The sequence below is a fragment of the Gymnoscopelus braueri genome (genome assembly GCF_963280865.1).
Source record: "Gymnoscopelus braueri genome assembly, chromosome: 8".
Classification (NCBI taxonomy): domain Eukaryota; kingdom Metazoa; phylum Chordata; class Actinopteri; order Myctophiformes; family Myctophidae; genus Gymnoscopelus; species Gymnoscopelus braueri.
This window is the reverse complement of record NC_137609.1, coordinates 5,632,811-5,652,217: the sequence shown is the minus strand read 5'-3', so window position 1 is coordinate 5,652,217 and position 19,407 is coordinate 5,632,811. Positions and strand designations below refer to the sequence as shown.

The window sequence follows — 19,407 nt, the reverse complement described above, 5'->3', positions numbered from 1 at the left end:
CGATGAGGCAGTATTGCTTTGTTTTAAAAATATAAGGTTTTCTTCATTTTCTGAAAAAAATATATTTTGTTTTTCATTTCCTGAACAATTACCATTTTGGATTTAGCTGGTTCCGGCCGAACAGCAGAGATATAATGTAGCTGCTTTCACTAAATCCTTAATTCAGTCAGTTCTTGAATTCAACTGTGTTGTAAAATTGATGGCGTGACAAATGAAAGCCACAAAGTTCATTTTTTCCCACTACAATTGACTCATCTTTGACTTTACGGTTGTGATCACCCACATTCTGTATAGATGTCCCTATCATTTCTTGACTTTGGCTCTGACTTTCTGCAGCATGCCTTTCATATGGCAATCCCCTCTCACTCCTGGTGAACACTCCTGTCGCCCGTACCTCCTGCAATGCTTCTGCATACGACATTTTCTTTATCATCTTCACTTTCTGCACCTCTCTGGCTTCTTTCTGCACTACACATCCTCCAAATGCAGCACTGTGATCTCCTCCACAGTTACAGCACTTAATTGGGGCATTCTCTTCACATTTCCCATATTCATGCTGCCCTCCACACCTGGCACCAGTGGCGGAGCGTCCGGGGAGGCGGCCGCCTCCGGGCCCGCGACCCTGGAGGGCCCGGGCCGTCAGATAATAAATCAGTAAAATCAGGCAAAAATAAGAATTAAACAACATAACCCTAACATTACCCTACCCTAACCCTAAAACCGAAATAAAGTGACAAAAAGCCCCCCAAAAAGTGACCGAATCCGCCCAAAGCCCGCAAAATTTTGCACGCGCACGGGACGTGCACCCTGCCTGCACACCTTAATTTTCCCTTACACTGCTGTGCAGTATGTCCCATTCTTTGACATGCAAAGCACCTGAGCGGATTGGGAATAAATTCCCTCACACTGAAGTTCATATAACCAATTTGAACTGATTTGGGAAGTGTTTTCTCAAACTGTACAACAACAGATAGTGTCTCCTTAAGAGTGACCCATCCCTTTACTCATGAGTCTTGTAGCCTCAACAATTTTACCTCCTTTACTCTCCATCTTAACCTCTTCCATAGTCATACTGGGGTCATACCTATGTTCCCCGGACCTATGTTCCCCCACTAAGGTTATGGTTAGGGTTAGGTTTAGGTTAGGTCCTATATTCCCCGCTCTCCTAGGAAAGCGGGGAACATAGAACCTGGGGAACATAGAACCTGGGGAACATAGGTACGGTCCCGTCATACTCATAGGTACTCCTGAAATGACCCCCTTTAACTTAGCTACTGCCCCGGGAACATGTGCCTTCATAGCTTGTCCATCAAGTGTATCCATTTTAAGTATCTTCTCTTGCTGTTTTCTCCCGTTTGCATATATCATCACTTTCTTGTTGTTCAAAATCCTAGCAAATTGAATTGGACCAATAGCTTTCGTTATCGCTTTGGTAAGTTTAACCGGATGACAGTGCCCTCCATCCTGGTTAAATTCAATTATCACTTTCCACTCCATTTCTTGTTCCTTCTCTTGCTCTCTTCTTACCCTCTGACTGTCTTTACGCTTTTTGGATCTGTAATCCTCACTATCCCTGTCCGACCAACTTTTATGCCTCTGCTCTCTCCCTCCATCTCTCTCTCTGGCTCTCTTCTTTCTTTTAACTTCTTCCCAATCCATTTCCATTTCCCTTCTCCAGCCATCTGAGGTATCCGACATGATGCTACAGTCAAAGTACAGCTTATGCGAATCCGTCAAACAAACTTTCAATATTACCGCCTCCGCTCACTGTTTCCGTGTCCGTCCTGTCTCCACACAAACAACACTAACACACCCTACTCTTGAGTTCCCGCAGATTATTAACCCCACAAATGCTGATTTACATTAGCCTGGTAAACCCTCCCTCCGGAAATCTCATTTCCATTCAAATGGAAATGAGATTTCCGGAGGGAGGGTTTACCAGGCTAGGTTTACATTATAAACATGAAACATTGTTTTCAATAGAACTGTTTACATACAGTTCTGAGTTTTGTTTATTGTACCAGAATGTTCTGGGAAACAAACAGTACTGTAAGATAGATTGATTGTAATGGATGAATTTCACTGGGTCAGGCTGACCTAAAATGGTGTAACTAATCATTAGATTTCATAATATTGTACACCAAGTAGGGCCATAAGAAGGTATAAAACAAGACCCACAAAGCTGTGTTATCAGTTCTGTCTGCAAACATGGCTCCGGTTGTATATCATCAAATGTACTGTATATAACCTATATAATTTATATACTTCTGAAGATGCATATACCGTACCAGTTTTGTAATCTATTTTGTTTTACTTGTTTGTTTCGTCTATATTATTTCTTTATTTTAAGTCTTCCTGTAACTGCAGATAACTGTGACTGTAATCATGTGATGTGACAATAAAGTTGAGTATTCTGATTCCTGCCTCAAGAAGAAATTCTTCCACACATCCAAAATAAAGTAATGTTAAGAGATCATAGCTTATGTTTCACTGTCCTGATAACAATTCATTAAACAATTCATAATAATGAAACATATTGCATGTGTGGCCGCATTAAACAATTCATAAGAATGAAACATATTGCACGTGTGTTCATGCATTAAGTGCTTTCCATAGGCTTTAATTGTCTCCACCAGGCCAAAAGGCATGGCGAGAGAGTATGATTTCCCCCTGTCTGTCCGTCCGTCCGTCCGTCTGCGACCAGCTTATCTCCGCCAGACCGCCACCGTTGGCCCGGTCGCTGTGAAACTGCGCAAACACACTCCCTGGATGCCACAGCAGAACCTCTGCCTGTCATAACGCCACCATGAGGCCGACTTTTGCATAACGCATTTTTGGATATTACTCCTACATATTTTGTCCAAACAACACGGGCATCGGTGCACAGCATCTCTATAGTCATGTGATCAACACGGATCTGTCCGATTTACTATATTCCATCCTGATTGGCTATGATTGGCTTCCAAAGTTTGCAGGATTGGTTTTGAACAAAATGCCTCAAATTCATGAACGCAGCATGCGATTTCTGTGAAGTTTTCCTCATAGATTCCCACTTGGCCCAGGAAGAAATGCCACTTGAAAACTTTCCAATCAGCCTCATGGTGGTGCTATAACAGGCCGATTCACGTTTTTACCTATAACACAGATTTATAGGCCCACTAGGCCGAGGAATAAATGCCCCCCATTTCACATTGGCCTGTTATAGCGCCACCAGCAGGTCTAATTTAGCAAACCCCATTTTTCGAACAAAATGCCTCACATCATGAATGCAGTGTCCGATTGCTGTGAAAGGCCTAAGAAGAAAAGGCACCCTTTTCACATTGGCCTATTATAGCACCACCAGGAGGCCATAATAACCTACCTGACCTGGTGGAGACTTGTGCTCGGAGGAGCAGTTTTTCTAGTTTGCTATCACATCACAATATAAATGTAATACAACTTAATAATGATCATAGCCCTCCCATTAATTGTAACAATTACTGTCATGATTCTTTAAAAAATGATATGCACAGTATTTTCCCCTCAGTTAACTGATATTTAACATGCCCATTCATTGGGCATGTTACAGAACACATCAAATCATAATATTAAAATTAAGATTCTGGTAAAACAGTTCTAGCTTATACAATTGATATGGTTTACGTGGTCATTTATAATTAACAAAATTAATAACACCACACTATTGTGCAAAAAATATATATTGTCCTAAAAATAATGTTACACTTCTAAATGATTGTTGTAATTTTTTAAAAGAAAATAAAAAAGCTTGGGAATGTATCCTAAAGATGAGTCCTAATGAAAACTTCTGTTGACAGGAGCAGTATAAATATCCATTATATTTTAAAATGTCTATCCAACCCCCTGACAACATACAGCTGTTTAATTTGATTTAAGTAGTTGTTTAAGTACAGAATTCAGCTTGATCTATACTTAGTATATGAGGATGGCGCTCACCATAAATAGCTGATCTCCAAGCTCACAATGCGTGGTGATGTGTTGTGAGCTTTGAGATCCATTGCCAGCTGTTCTTATCAATGATGGACAAAACCTCCTAACTCCACTTGCGCTGGATTTGTGTTTGGACAAAACTCCTAACTCCACTTGAGCTGGATTTGGGTAAAGTGGTGATAATATAATGACACATGCAAGTATCTGATAATATATAAAGTCACAATACCAAGTTTGATGAGGCAGTATTGCTTTGTTTTAAAAAATATAAGGTTTTCTTCATTTTCAGAAAAACATTTATTTTGTTTTTCATTTCCTGAACAATTACCATTTTGGATTTAGCTGGTTCCGGCCGGACAGCAGAGATATCATATAATGAATCATCATATCTTATTAATGAATGTGTTCACAGACAGACAGGCTACATACAGATAGATAGATAGATGGATATAATATTTGTTTTTATGCTGCTGATAGATATAGATATATTAGTTTTTATGCTGCTGATAGATAGATAGATGTAGATATAATATTAGTTTGTATACTGCTGATAGATAATCTATTCCTTTTTATCCAGCTGTTGCATCATGTGACATTCAGTGTAGGCTGCTTGATGGTGAGTTAGTAGTGTAACAGACTGCTTCAGACAGAACATCTGACAGTCAGTGGTGGACTGTAACTAAGTGTACTTAAGTACAAATTTGAGGAATTTTCACTTTACTGGATTATCTTAAATTTTCAGTACTTTTACTTCTACTCCACTACATCTCAGAGGCAAATATTGTTCTTTTACTCCACTACAATTTAGTTACTTTGTAGATTTGTATTATTACAAAACACGCATTAACCACTTTATCCCTATATAAATAGCCGATCTACAAGCTCACAACGCGTCGCTTTGCGACCCGTTGTGAGCTTGTGAGTATTTCTGCATTGCAGTACTGATACTTTTACTTAAGTACTTTTTCCACCACTGCTGACAGTAGCCTATTACACCTACCTACCAAGTAACAGTAGACTAGCAGGTCACACAGTGGATCATTGATATACATATGCATCCAGCTAATGTTAATTCATGGTGTTGATAAACTTTTGTAAGCGAGGTGCGAATTGTTGTTTTTAATCGATACGCAAGGTCCGTCGATCCATGTGCGTGCGTGCACTCTTTATGCGGGGACACCTTGGCTGTTTCACCCGCGTTTGGTTAAAAGTTATATCGAGTGACGTTCGAACATTGCAAACTTTGCAATTAACTTTAGTTTGCACCGTGTCGGTTTTGGAATATCCAAATGAGCCTGACTCTCCGTCCATTACTGCTGTTGTGCAGACTGACAAGAGCGACGACGCCGCCAAGAAGAAAGGGGTGGGGACTTTGGGAGCCTGTGTGATGAACACAACAGATCTTCAAGCAATCAATGCGGTCCGGACGTGCGGTCGAGACGCGTTGTTAGCTTGTAGATCTGCTATTTTTGACGAACGAAACCGTCGTACTACAGAAGTATAAATTAAGGTATAGAACTGCAAATCATAGAATGTGAGTGCACACTCTATGACTGAGTGACTCACTTTATGACGATAGATATATCTCTGAAAACGCATATCGTGGGGACATTCTATCGTCTCGATATTGTGATAACTATTGTGATAGTTATCACAATATCGAACACCCCTAAGCTCAGGTGTCTTTAGATTGCCTAACCCACTGTATCTCGTCATAATGTCTACAGTGGAAAGGTTTTTCTACTAAGATCTTCCACACATCCAAAATGTCGTAATATTTGGCGATCATAGCGTTTCACCTTCCTGATAATAATCCATTAACCATATAGCATAATAATGAAACATCTTCTGTGTGCATGCTTTAATTTGCTATCACATCACAATGTAATAATGTAATACAACTAAATAATTAACATAGCCATCCCATTAATTGTAACAATTACTGCCATAATTCATAAAAAAACTGCATGCACAATATCTTTCCCTCAGTTAACTGATATTCGATAAGTAAAATAATTGAAATAGTGCCCCATTCATTGGACATGTAATAGAACACAGAAAAATGACATTAAATCATAATATAAAAACTACAACATTCTAGTAAATCAGTTCTACCTTATACAATTGATATGGTTTACATGATCATTTATAATATAAATTAATACCAAAATAATTTGCAATACCTCTAGGTAAAAAAGAAAGAAAGTTACCATCATAAACTGATACAAAACAAAAGAGCTGGGGACTGACTCCTACCTAATGAAGTCCTAATGGAAACTTCTGTTGACCGTAGCAGTATAAATATACATGATATTTGTGCCTCTCTATCCAGCTCCCTGACAACATACAGCTATTTAATTTGATCCTCCTAGTGAGGTGATTTATATTGGAATGCGTTTTCTTTCTTCCCTCCTTTGGTGTGAATGCATTGATGTCTTTTCAGAGCACTTAACTGAAACTCTTGTCACAATATTTACAGTGGAAAGGTTTTCATCCTGTGTGGATACACTGGTGTGTCTTCAGTGAACCTGACCAAATGAAACTCTTGTCACAATGTTCACAGTGGAAAGGTCTTTCTCCAGTGTGAATACGCTGGTGCCTTTTCAGGTCAGATGACCGACTGAAACGCTTGTCACAATGTTTACAGTGGAAAGGTTTTTCTCCTGTGTGGATACGCTGGTGTGTCTTCAGTGAACCTAACTCAGTGAAACGCTTGTCACAATGTTCACAGTGGAAAGGTCTTTCTCCAGTGTGAATACGCTGGTGCTTTTTCAGGTCAGATGACTGAATGAAACTCTTTATACAATGTTTACAGTGGAAAGGTTTTTCCCCAGGTTTTTCCCCAGTGTGGATATGCTGGTGTCTCATCAGGTGAACTGACTTATTGAAACCCTTGTCACAATGTTTACAGTGGAAAGGTTTTTCTCCTGAGTGGACACGCTGGTGTGTCTTCAGGTCAGATGACTGAGTAAAACTCTTGCCGCAATGTTCACAGTGGAAAGGTTTTTCTCCTGTGTGGATACGCTGGTGTGTCTTCAGAGAACTTGAAGTAGTAAAACCCTTCTTACAATGTTTACAGTGGAAAGGTTTTTCCCCACTGTGGACATGCTGGTGTGTCCTCAGGTCAAATGACCGACTGAAACTCTTGTCACAATATTTACAGTGGTAAGGTTTTTCTCCTGTGTGGATACGCTGGTGTGTCTTCATTGAACCTAACTCAGTGAAACGCTTGTCACAATGTTCACAGTGGAAAGGTCTTTCTCCAGTGTGGATACGCTCGTGTCTATTCAGGTAAGATGACTTAATGAAACTCTTATTACAATGATTACAGTTGAAAGGTTTTTCTCCATTATGGATCACCTGGTGTCTCTTGAGACAATATGAACTGCTGAAACGCTTGTTACACAGTTTACACTGGAAAGGTTTTTCTCCAGTGTGGATACCTCCACTTGTCCCCCCCAAATAATCACTGTCTTCAGCGACTTCAGTGTCAGATTCAAGTTCAACTTCAATTTCATAGCACTGTGAAGAGTTGTCTTCATCATCACTTTTCACTGCTAGTAATGTCAACATTGACCCAACAGGTTCCTCTGGTCTTTGAAGTAGCTTCATCTGTTCCTCTTTAATGTGTGGAGGCTCTGGTTCCTCCTGGAGCAGACTGGGGCTTCTCTGCTGTTCAGGAGAATCCTCCTCTTTACACACAACCATGTGCATGATGTCTAGGAGTAGAAAAATAACACGATATTGAACAATGGATTTCTAAAATGTAAAACTATTCTTCCTTTGTCCATGTTCTATGTAGAAAATGAGCTATTACCTACTTAGATTGTCCAGTTACTAAGTAAAGGTTATTACAGGTGTTTCTGGAGACTGACAGCCTGAACAAATTCAGGCTTCAAAGTTTTAGCAAGATTTCAGCTAAATACATATTCTAAAAAGTAATCTGAATTGATATATTTAGTTACTTTACCCAACAAATGAATAATGGCGTTAAAGCAAATATTTAATTTGAGTCCTAAAATTATTAAGCAATATTAAAACAATGCTTCACATGTGAGCTCTGATTTGGGAGTAAATTAGGCTGTAGGCCAAGCCGTATACAACAGGTCTGTCTGTCTGTTTGTTGTCTGTTGTCTGTCTTTACAGTCTGCCACTTCCAAAGTAGACCAATCACAGCTCATGCCGCTAAGTGCATGACGTTATGAAACAGAGCCACCTCCAGACATGAAAACTTGATATTTCTGGTGAAAAGTTTGGAAGTACATTACATTTACATTACAGTCATTTAGCAGACGCTTTTATCCAAAGCGACAATAAGTGCATTCAACATAGGTAGGCAAGGAAACTACTAATCACCTTAATCACTTAATCACCTTAATCTTAAGTGCATTTTCTTCTGAAACAAGCAACTAGGAGTATACCTAGCGCTAAGGTAAAAGTGCAATATATCAGCTACCTACTTAAACCTACTTAAACCTCTTAAACAGAAGAAGTAATTAAACACCACCGTAATAAATCTAGCACTGTGTGTGTTGTTCCTAATCAGACACCTTGAACACCTTAAACAGGAAGTAGTTTAAAATCTATGTAAACAGATTTTTATGATGTGGCTCTGTATGTCTAGACATTTTTGTTTTACCATTGTTATTGCAGTGCAAATTTGATATTGTGACAGTCCTACTGAACAGAAAATATGAAAGAAAGATAACATGAAACTTACTGAGTTGTGGGCATTCTTCAGGTTCCTCCTGTTTAATAGACATGGCCCTGGCTGAGTCTGGAGAGTTCATCTTCACCTGCAGTCTGGACTCCACACACTGGTCTGAAACGAAGGAATTGAAAAAGGACTTTAATGACTTGAGACCTAGGCTAGTGGTCTCAAGAATAACAATAATATTTGCAGAAGATAAAGGAAATTGTCCTAAACCCAACTGGGTACAAAGATTATGGGATGTATGTTGGGGAATAAATCACTCTTAAGCCAAGATTACATAAGGACAAATGTGTCGATGGACTCTTTTGATGCAAATAATGGTCTCAAGTGAATAAGGTGAAAGTCGTTTTCTGTTTCTGTTTTGAATGTTTCTGCAACCAAGCAACAATATATGTCCACCCTTCCACCATTTATAATCCCACCCCACCCTCCCAAACAATGAATGCACAGACAGAGTTCCCTTTCACTCCGTCCCTAAAAGCCAACATGATGGAAAGAGAGCCTTTGGCCAAACAGATTCAACAAATCCAATTCATCTTTTTGGAAACACTTTGGTTTCAAGGTGTCTGATTAGGAACAACACACACAGTGCTAGATTTATTACGGTTGTGTGTGTGCACCACAAGACAATTTGTTTAATCATCTGAAATTCAAATACAGTGGTCTATGGCCAAACAATGAAGCAGCAAAAACATATTTTAGTTCAATACTTGATATTTCCAATCAGTGAGTACAGTATACATGTTAAATAATCATGATCGCTATATTGACGCGCTATGAAATAGATCATGGGGATACTGAAACTGTTAAGATCTTCCAGGAAGCATGACTGCACTGAGCAAGTTTTATGGCAATCTGCCCATTACATTTTGAGACATTGTGTGTGCAGGTGTAAGGTTTGACCTAAGGGTGGCGCTAGAGGAAAGGACATTTGGCAACAAATTAGTAAGGTTCCTCTCTGCTGAGCACATTAAAGATGTTAGTAATTTTGTATTTGATGTTTTAGTGTTGAACAGCTCTATATTCTGATAGCTATTGCCTTCATGTCTCAGATGTTCCTCCGTAAACACATTGCTGTATAGAGTATTTGTTCAGTAACAGGGGTCTCTCAATCTCCCTAGCTTAACAGAAAATACTGTTTCAGGTCAGATTACCAATCTTAGCCAATCAGGAGAGAGAAGTCATACAGGATACAGGATAAACAAGTGAAACTGGAAGTGGTTAAAGGGTCTACACCATGAAAATCACTTTTTTCTTGGTTTTTTGTATTTTTTTGGGGTCCCCATTGTCTCTTGTACCAAAAATTTTTTTTTTTTAAAATTCAGTCATTCCTTCTCATTTCATGGATTTCCAGAATGGGCGTGTCTGAACAGGCGATCTCAGAATGGAAATGTTCATGATGTCACAAACATTTTTGATGGCAAACCCAATGTTAAATGAAAAGTGCCCGAATCGCTCCGAAACTTTTTAAGTGGTGGTCTACGAACAAATACTTCGGGCTCGGATTTTGGCTCCGCCCCCCGGAAGTGGGTGAAACAGGCACCTCAAACACTTGGTGGAATTGTTCAAAAATGTTCAAAGTGTTTTTTTTCCGATTTTGTATTTTTCTTAGATGCTTCTTTCATGCAGAATTTTTGTTTTTTTGTTTTTTTTTAATATTCTTTTAATATTTTTTTAATATTTTTTTAATATTTTTTTATAATAAAACAGACAGAATTGCTCAGTAGCCCCCCCCTGCCCAAGAGGACGTTTTGGTATTGCAGCTGAAAGTGCTGTATAAGCCAGAGACAATTGACTTGGGATGAGTATATCTGAGTGATGATTTAGGCTCAAACCTTTTGAAAAAGGTTTGAGGGACATACACCATATCATATTAAATATCAAATATTTGTTTTAAATTCATGGTGTAGATCCTTTAAAGATAAAAGAATGAGGAGGCACCATTTAAACACTTACTGGAACACTCCTGATTGGGTGAAATTGGCAACCCACCTCACAATGTATTTTCTGTTTATTAAAAAGCTGGAGACACGGGGAGGCCTCTGCTACTGAACAAAAACTCTATAGTGTTTGTTCTGTAACACTATAGAGAACCAACCATGACCTCTCTGGTCATCTGGTAAAGGTCTGCTTTCAGTCCCAGAGACAAAATAAAAGTTTTAACACGGTAGCTCCCTTCAACATATTTATTGTTGGTACCACCAACCGAGCTGAGCAACGTTTCGAGCACACTGCTCTTCTTCTGACTGCTTTCAGTCGCTAGAATCAAAACTTAAAATAGAGAAGCAGCATGTAGTTTTCATGCACCACATTTCTAGAACAAACTCCCAGAAAACTGCAGGTCTGCTACAACTCTGTTCTTTTAAATCACAGCTAAAATTGATCGATTGAATACTTTATTAACAGTTTGCAAAGACAAGCACAGGGAAGTACAGTTTTTTTTAAGCCCAAGAAAGCACTGTGGCTGTTTTCCATTGGGGTCCTTTGTACTCAATTCCTCGAAACATTTAATGACAAATATACACTAGTATGCAAAAACATCATATAAACGGGTAAAATAGGGTAGAATTGTTTAATTCTTCTTCTGCACTGTACATTTACTCTCTTATGTTTCAGTTTTATTTGTACTTTTGTTTTTACTGTACTGTATTCTAATGCCCTTTTAAAACGTGTTTCCTTTGCTTAATGTTTTATGTAAAGCACATTGAAGTGCCTTGTTGTTATAATGTGCTACACAAATAATAAACTTGACCTGCCTATTTTTTTTATTTTTCATTTTTGTTGGCCTTAAATATTGCTGCTGTTCCTCTATCTATGCAGATATATTTTTGTTTTTGATGGTTGTTTACATCATTGGAAAGCCTTTTTGTTACGACCTGACTCAAGGTTGCAACAAAAGGGAGACACAGGCACAGTTAAAAGTGTATAAAAGGTCTTTATTTAAAGATAAACTAACTAAACAACAAACATAACACATCAGTAAATATGAATGAGCATCAGTGTGAAGGCAGTGTATGTAATGGGTGCGAGTGTATGTGCAGTGTGAACGTTGTAAGGTGTAAACCAAGGTAGGTTAACAAACAAACTGGGGAGAGAAGAGAAGAGAGAATCTGACAGAAAGAGGACTAAAGCCCTCAGAGCAATAGGCTCAGGTGCTCCAGATCAGAGCTGATGGCCTCCCAGCTCCACCTACCAGGCATTCAACAGACTAGCACTGATAGACAGAGTGGGAGGGCGTCACAATGGCCATGTTGAGATCATATAGTTTAAAATATATTGTGTCTCTAGAACTCTTACTGAATTGTCATCCTGAAACGTTTTTTAAGTGAAAAGACGCTGTCTGCACCTGCAGCCTGGACTCCACAGAGTCTGAAATGAAACAATTTAACCCAAGAGTTTGGCATTAATTAAGAAGAGAAACACCTCAAACACTCAACATCAACAATAACAGACAATAAGGAAGGATTAACTTATTTAATCACTTTTCAACTGGGCAAGTTGCTGTTTCACAGAGCACTTATCAACTATAATTAACCTTTTCACTTCAAGTTGTCCAGCATCAAAATATTGTTTGGAAAAAAATTATAATAATGAACAACCTTCTTTTTCATGTGCAGCACATGAAAAATTAAAAAGAAAAATACATCAGCAAAGAATTGATAAGTCACTGACGAGTTTGTGGAGCTGTAACGACACGTGTATTAAAAGTCTGAGAATGGACTGATACAATTTGAACATGATGTTTAAGCTAGTTCTGACATGATGCATGACACAAGAGTTTCTAGTTATCGCAACATTAGTGAGACTCCATGGCGTTTCTAAAGGATGGAAAGGATGGAAAGGGTCATCAAATTTACCATTTACATTACCGTGTCCAAATTTACTTTGAACTGGATTTTAATTGGATGAGCAAGTAAAACATGGCTCTTGCAGTATTATCCTTCAGAACTTTTTAAGTAGGCCTACAGTCTGTCTGGTTTAAAGGAGAATTCCGGACAAATTAAGTGTTATCTTTCATGTCTCGTTACTCACCTAGCGACGTAAAAAGTGGCGTTCTTTTTTTCCATATATTCCCCTGTCGTCATTTTTTAAACCCCCTCCGTTGTCATAATGGGAGCTGGATGCTTGTTTCTTTCCAGAACCTGGCAACTCGTGTTGCCAGATTCTGGAAACAAGCAACCAGTGTTAAATCGTTCGCCATTAACGGCAGGCTCGCAGGAATTTTCAGCGCATGTTTGACTATCATGAGACTCTACAATGAATTGTAGAAGAGAAAAAAATAACATTGCATCGGTTATAATAGACGAACTTCACTAACCCACGTGCTCCCATTATGACAACGGAGGGGGTTTAAAAAATGACGACAGGGGAATATATGGAAAAAAAGGACGCCACTTTTTACGTCGCTAGGTGAGTAACGAGACATGAAAGATAACACTTAATTTGTCCGGAATTCTCCTTTAAGAAAACAGACAATATATAGTTAATGCCAGTTTTCTTGTGCAAGATATAATCGTTTTAACCCATTCCTTCTGGTGTAAACGTGTGATGTGACGATGAACTTGGTATACACACTATATCATTTGTTTATGATAATGCTAATACATAATGATGATAAAACAATAAATGTGTTAGAGGCCAAACTGACCATTTGCAGCCCATGAAGAAGACAAAACTATTTTCAATGCCATACATTACCTGATAGGTCATTCTATGCCTGACAAACTACAACTACAGCATGGCATGGTGACACGGATCTGTAAAACTTTACTGTGCAAATCCTGCTCATTTACAACCTAATGAAGCTATACGTTTGCACCTCAGTGATTACATGGAGATTGACCAATGACATGCTATAGTATTCAACATTTATGTAATGTAACTAGGGTTCAGTGGTGAAAAGTAACTAAGTACATTTACTCAAGTAATGTTCTTAAGTACAAATTTGAGGTACTTTTACTTATACTGCTTCTACTCCACTACATTTAAGCAGCAAATACTGTACTTTTTTACTCTACTACAATTATTTGAAAACTGTAATTACTGTGAAGATTTTGATTATTATTACAAAACATGCATTAACCACTTCAGCCCTATGCATACTTAGGCTATTTGAAAATAGCCGATCTACAAGCTCACAACGTTTGGAGCTTGTAGATCTGCTATTTTCAAAGCATCTTTACACATTTGGAAACTTGTAAAAGGGGAAATTCTGCCAAATTAGTACTTTCAGTACGTAAGTATATTTCAATGCGAATACTTTTGTACTCTTTCTCAAGTACATTTTGAATGCCGGACTTGTACTTGTAAGAGTATGTCTACATTGTGGGATGAGTCATTCTAGGCCTGACACACTACAGCATCAGCGTTGCCATTTCTGCTAATATTATAAGCAACTTGCAACTCTGTAAAGTCGCTTGTAAATATTGGTAGTTGTGTTTTTTGGGGCTTGTTTCTAAAGTCCAGAACTGGGCTTGCTTCCCTAATGTTGTTTAAATCAGTGGTTCTCAAACATTGTCAAGTCAAGCAAGGACCCACAAAATTGACATGAATTGACCCACCCCCCCTCATCTAAAAAACATTTTGTGCCAGGGGCCCCTTTACCAGATTTGTGTTGTTAAAATGTTTCAAGATTATTTTGAAAATAGCAGATCTACAAGCTCACAAAGTGTTGTGTTGTTGTGAGCTTGTAGATAGTCTATTTTCAAATATCCTATGCATACATTTAAATGAGAATTCCAGTCATTTTAGATGTTTGCTTTGATGTGTCGCTAATCACTCACCAAGATACAAAGAGCCGTTGAATTTTTCCAGAGAAGCCCCTGTTGTCCATTGTGGAGACCCCTTCCACTGGCATAATGGAGTAATGCGGATAAACAAAAATCGCCTATTTTAGCAGCTCCAAAGTTTTTTATTTCCACTAATCCTCATTATGCAGTGTACTGACACTCAAACATGCACTGAATGTCCCTTATGAGCTGCTGTTCATGCAGAACGACATGGAGCTGGTTGCTTGTTTCTCTCACAGAATCTGGCAACACCGAGGACTAGCTTCACGTCCTTCTGCATGAACGGCAGCTCATAAGGGACATTTAGTTTATGTTTGAGTGTCAGTACACTGCATAATGACTGGAATTCTCCTTTAATGTGGCCTAGTCGCTTCTTTTAGGCTTGTTTTCATAGACCTGGTTCCTTATTTATCTTACAAAATCTAGCAACACTGTACAGCATGACACATGTTTAACTTCACTTGACAATCACATTAACACTGTGGACAGAGTAAAGATCGCTGCCAACACTCCTGGATCCGGATCCAGGAGAAACTCCCCAAATTCAACAGAACACAGGAAATTTAGAGATGCTCCGATTAATCGGCAACCGATTACAATCGGCCGATAATGCCTCTATCGGCTTTTATCTGAGTTATAAAAAAACCAGATAAAAACGGGCCGATCAGATGGCGTTTCAATATAGTGAATTTTATAGAGTGCATGGCTGTCTCTCGATGTTATGAAACTTCATTGGCTCCCAAGTTTCCTAAGGGGGTGTGTCAGTGGCGAAAGAGCGACTCTAGTCTCTTCACACTGCGGCGCATGTGGGTGAAAACAAAAACAACAATGGCGTAGCCGGTCTGGAAGTTTTACAAAGTGTTGGAGAAGGACATAAAGTTTGCCGTTTGTAATGTGTGTGCGAAGGAGGTACCTCGTGGAGGATTGCTTCCAAAGTATTTCAACACCACGAACCTCATTAGACATTTGAAAGATCATCACACCAAGGAATATGGCGAGTATAAAATATTAGCGAGCGCTAAGGCAGTGAAAGAGAAAGAGCGAGCAGCAACCCAAACGCCACTCACTCAGCTGACCGTAACGGAGACATTGAATCAAAAGAATCCCTACAGCGAGACAGCAAGAAAAAAAAAGAATTCAATAAAAAAGTAATGGTATTCATATGCCTCGATCATCAGCCGCTGTCTGTTGTGGAAGATGTCGGGTTCAAACGCCTCGTTTCCAGCTTGGATCCACGATACACGCTCCCAGGTCGTAAACATGTCACTGATGTTTGCCTGCCGGAATTATATATGACCATATACAGGCACATCGAAAGCCTTATGGCGGACGACAAGATCGCGTCAATCGGCTTCACGAGTGACATTTGGAGCTCGAGTGTGTCTCCTTTGTCCATGCTAAGCCTAACTGAGCAGTTTATTGATGAGAAGTTCGAGATGAACAGAGTTTTGCTTCACTCACAAGAGTTTTCTAGGTCACACACCGCGGAAACTATCGCTGAGGCTTTCAGAGCCATGTTCGCAGCATGGGGGATCCCAAAGAAAAAAGTGCACGTCATTTTACGGGATAATGCTAGGAATATGGAGAAGGCTATGAGGGATGCAGGTTTCCCAAGTCTCCCGTGCATGGCGCACACACTCCAGCTCGATGTGAACGAGGGCTTTTAAACATTTTAAACATTCCAATCTTGCCTACTCCAGACGTCCCCACCCGGTGGAACAGTACTGTTGCTATGCTAAAAAGTTTACTGGAACAGAAACGTGCCCTATGTTCTTATGCAGCTGACTATGATTTGCCAGCAGGGTTCACCACCAGCCAGTGGAAATTGGTAGAAAATATGATTTCACTGCTTGACCCCTTTGACGAGCTCACAAAAACGATAAGCAAATCAACTGCATCAGCTGCAGATGTTATTCCATCCGTCAGAGCTTTAATTCGTCTTCTGGAGAAAACAGAAGAGAGTGACCATGGTGTGAAAACAACCAAAGCCACCCTCTTGGAAGCTGTGAAGAAGAGATTCAGTGGCCTTGAATCAGAGCGTCTGTACACCCTCGCTACAGCCCTAGATCCAAGGTGAGAACGTCACATTCCTCTGTGTCTGTGTCTGTGTCTGTGTGTGTGTGTGTGTGTGTGTGTGTGTGTGTGTGTGTGTGTGTGTGTGTGTGTGAGAGAGAGAGAGTGGGAAGAGAGACATTTATTATTATTATGATTATCTAGTAGCTTTGGCCTAAATGATTGATAAAAGGGGCTATGCTTAAAGATAACATTGAACAATAGTGTTGTGTTGTGCTATCCTGTAGTGTAGGATAGGATGGTTTGCATTTCACTCAAATTCACCTACATTTCATTTACAAATGAGTACTTAATATAAACTGTATAGAATAAAAACACATTTGGACTATGCTATGAGGCCAGGCAAGCAATGAATAATCAAAACATGAGTTAAAGGGGAATTTTGGACTAAAGTTTTCTTACCTTTTCTATGACGTTATGATATCTTAGGATGAATGGTACAGTAGAAAATTTTCATAACTCCACCCCTGAGCCGCCACAGCTTAAAAGGTGCGCGGATAGGCCTTAGGTTAGATCACATATTTTAATAGCTTTTTTTATTTTTATTTTTTTTAGATCTGACGTTCATAGTGACAGAACACTGTCCCCAAAAAAAAAAAAAAAAAAAAAAAACAGAAGTCTCGCTAGACGAGATTGAAATCTCGAGATTTCAATCTCGTCTAGCGAGACTTCTGTTTTTTTTTTTTTTTTTTTTTTTGGTTGCATAGTGTTCTGTCACTATGAACGTCAGATCTCACCAAAAAAAACTAACCATTACCATTGGTTCATCCTAAGATATCATAACGTCATAGAAAAGGTAAGAAAACTTTAGTCCAAAATTCCCCTTTAAGCATGACATTTAAAGTCCATCATGATGAATTAATAATGAATGTTTAATTTTGTTTTGTTCTGATAGGTATAAAGACAGATTTTTCCACGGCGCCCTCAAGCTACAATTACGCGGGCTGCTTTCTGACGTCCTGGCCACTGCAGAGGAGCAACAGACTGGTGAGGAGAGTTCAGCAGCGAGCGGCTCAGACGCCGAGCCCCCACAGAAGGTACCACGAACTGGCTTGCATGCTATGTATGCTGAACTGTTGGCTGAAGATGGGCAACATGAAGCTGCTGACAACGCAACATCATCTGAGATAACTCTGTATCTATCAGAGCCAGTTATCCCAGACAACGAACAGCCACTTGCTTTTTGGGAGGCCAATAAAGGCCGCTTCCCTGCTCTCTCACAAGCAGCACGATCCTATCTCTGTGCACCTTGCACAAGCGTAGATAGTGAGCGCCTTTTCAGTACAGCAGGACTTATTGTAGATGAGAAGAGGAACAGGTTAACTCCCAAAAATGCTGAGATGCTTATATTTACCAAGGTAAATCTGCCATTCATGCTGCTTAATCAGAAGAAGTAAGCTTTGTGTCTGAACTCCAACCCCCCCTTCTCCCTATCTTTCTAAAAGTCACAAGAAATGCCTCAGCTGAGATAATTACAGGAGATATAGCCATTAGCCAGGCCTACAGATAGAGCTGCAATGTTTTTTTCTTTCTTTTGTATTTACTGTGCACCTTATTGCCCATGGCTCTCTCCCTACTCTCTAAAGACCACAGAAACTACCTCAGCTGAAATAAATAGATACTACTAGATAGGCCTACAGACAGAGATAAACTACCTCAGCTGAAATGGTTAGATAGATAATAGGCCTACACAGATATTAGATCAATGTTTTTTGTTTGTTTATTGCTGTGAACTTGTTTGCCCACTTATTATTCTGTCTGACAAACTGTTACTATATTTTGTATTTTTGCTATAGCCTGTTTATGTTGCAGTTTGAGTTTACTTTTTGACAGGAAAGCTACAGTATAAGTTCTGTCTCCAAGAGAGTGTCTCTAGAGAGAATGTTGCACATGTGACAGTTAATTAGTTATTCTCATTTTTATTTTATGATGTATTTATTTTATTTTCCCCCCAAAAAAGCTTGTATACAGTAAGCTGTTGATCTCTATAAGAAAGAGCCTCTAGAGAGAGTGAAATGTTTATTGTTGGTGCACATGTGTGTTGTGCAGAATGTGCACATAATCTATTTTTTATTTTAAGATTGAATACATTTTTCCACAGGAAAGCTACAGTTTACACTACAGTCTGTAAGCTCCAAGTTGTGTCTCTAATAGAGAGTATGTAGAGACTGAGTGAAATGTTTACAGTTGTCTGTTGGTGCACATGTTGTGTGTTGTACACATAATAATGTTTGAGGTTTTTATTTTACCAAAGGTAAGCTACAGTTTACTGTAAAGCTCCAAGTTGTGTCTCTAGTCTCTAGTGTGAACTGAGATATTGTACGTTGCCTCAGCCTGCAATAAAACGGTTATTTTAATTTAATCATGATACTAATGATTAAATACACAGATATAGATACATGATACTACACAGATAGTCATTTAATTCATGATACTTTCTCATCTCCTAATTTTTATAATCTGCATACTCAATGTTGTGTAAGAAGAATCATTAAATATATAAATGCTGCTACAGTAACAGAATAAATAGAAGAATTTATGGATTTGACGCTGTGATCGGTATTATCGGGATCGGCAGATAACTGTTTTCAGTGATCGGTGATCGGCCCCAAAAATCGTAATCGGAGCATCTCTAAGGAAATTACGTCTACTATGTTAAAACGTTTCTGGGGGAGGACCCCCCGCTTGGGGGGTGTGGTCAGTGCATGCCATCATACAGAGATATTAACTTTTAAGTAATGCATGGTTATTATTAAAGATGGGTCTTACATTGCTAAAGTCATCAAATCAATTTGTATAGACCTAACTTTTAGCATTTTAATGGATGAAATTGTACCTCCGCCATCAATAAACTCCTCAAACTCATGGACAGCATCTCTCCCC

At 39.1% G+C, this 19,407-nt stretch overlaps 1 protein-coding gene across 2 annotated transcripts in view; it reads right to left on the bottom strand.

The window, feature by feature from the left end:
- Window positions 1-5,856: 5,856 nt before the first annotated feature.
- Window positions 5,857-19,407, bottom strand: part of LOC308090567 (uncharacterized protein) — a 52,276-nt gene continuing 38,725 nt past the window's right edge. For both annotated transcript variants that reach the window (XM_080435793.1, XM_080435792.1), the window contains exons 5-6: window positions 8,669-8,770; window positions 5,857-7,667 (exon numbers count right to left, since the gene is read on the bottom strand). In XM_080435793.1, the coding sequence (XP_080291919.1) occupies window positions 6,439-7,667; window positions 8,669-8,770 (1,331 nt within the window). In that variant the 3' untranslated portion in view covers window positions 5,857-6,438. The remainder of the gene's footprint in view (window positions 7,668-8,668; window positions 8,771-19,407) is intronic.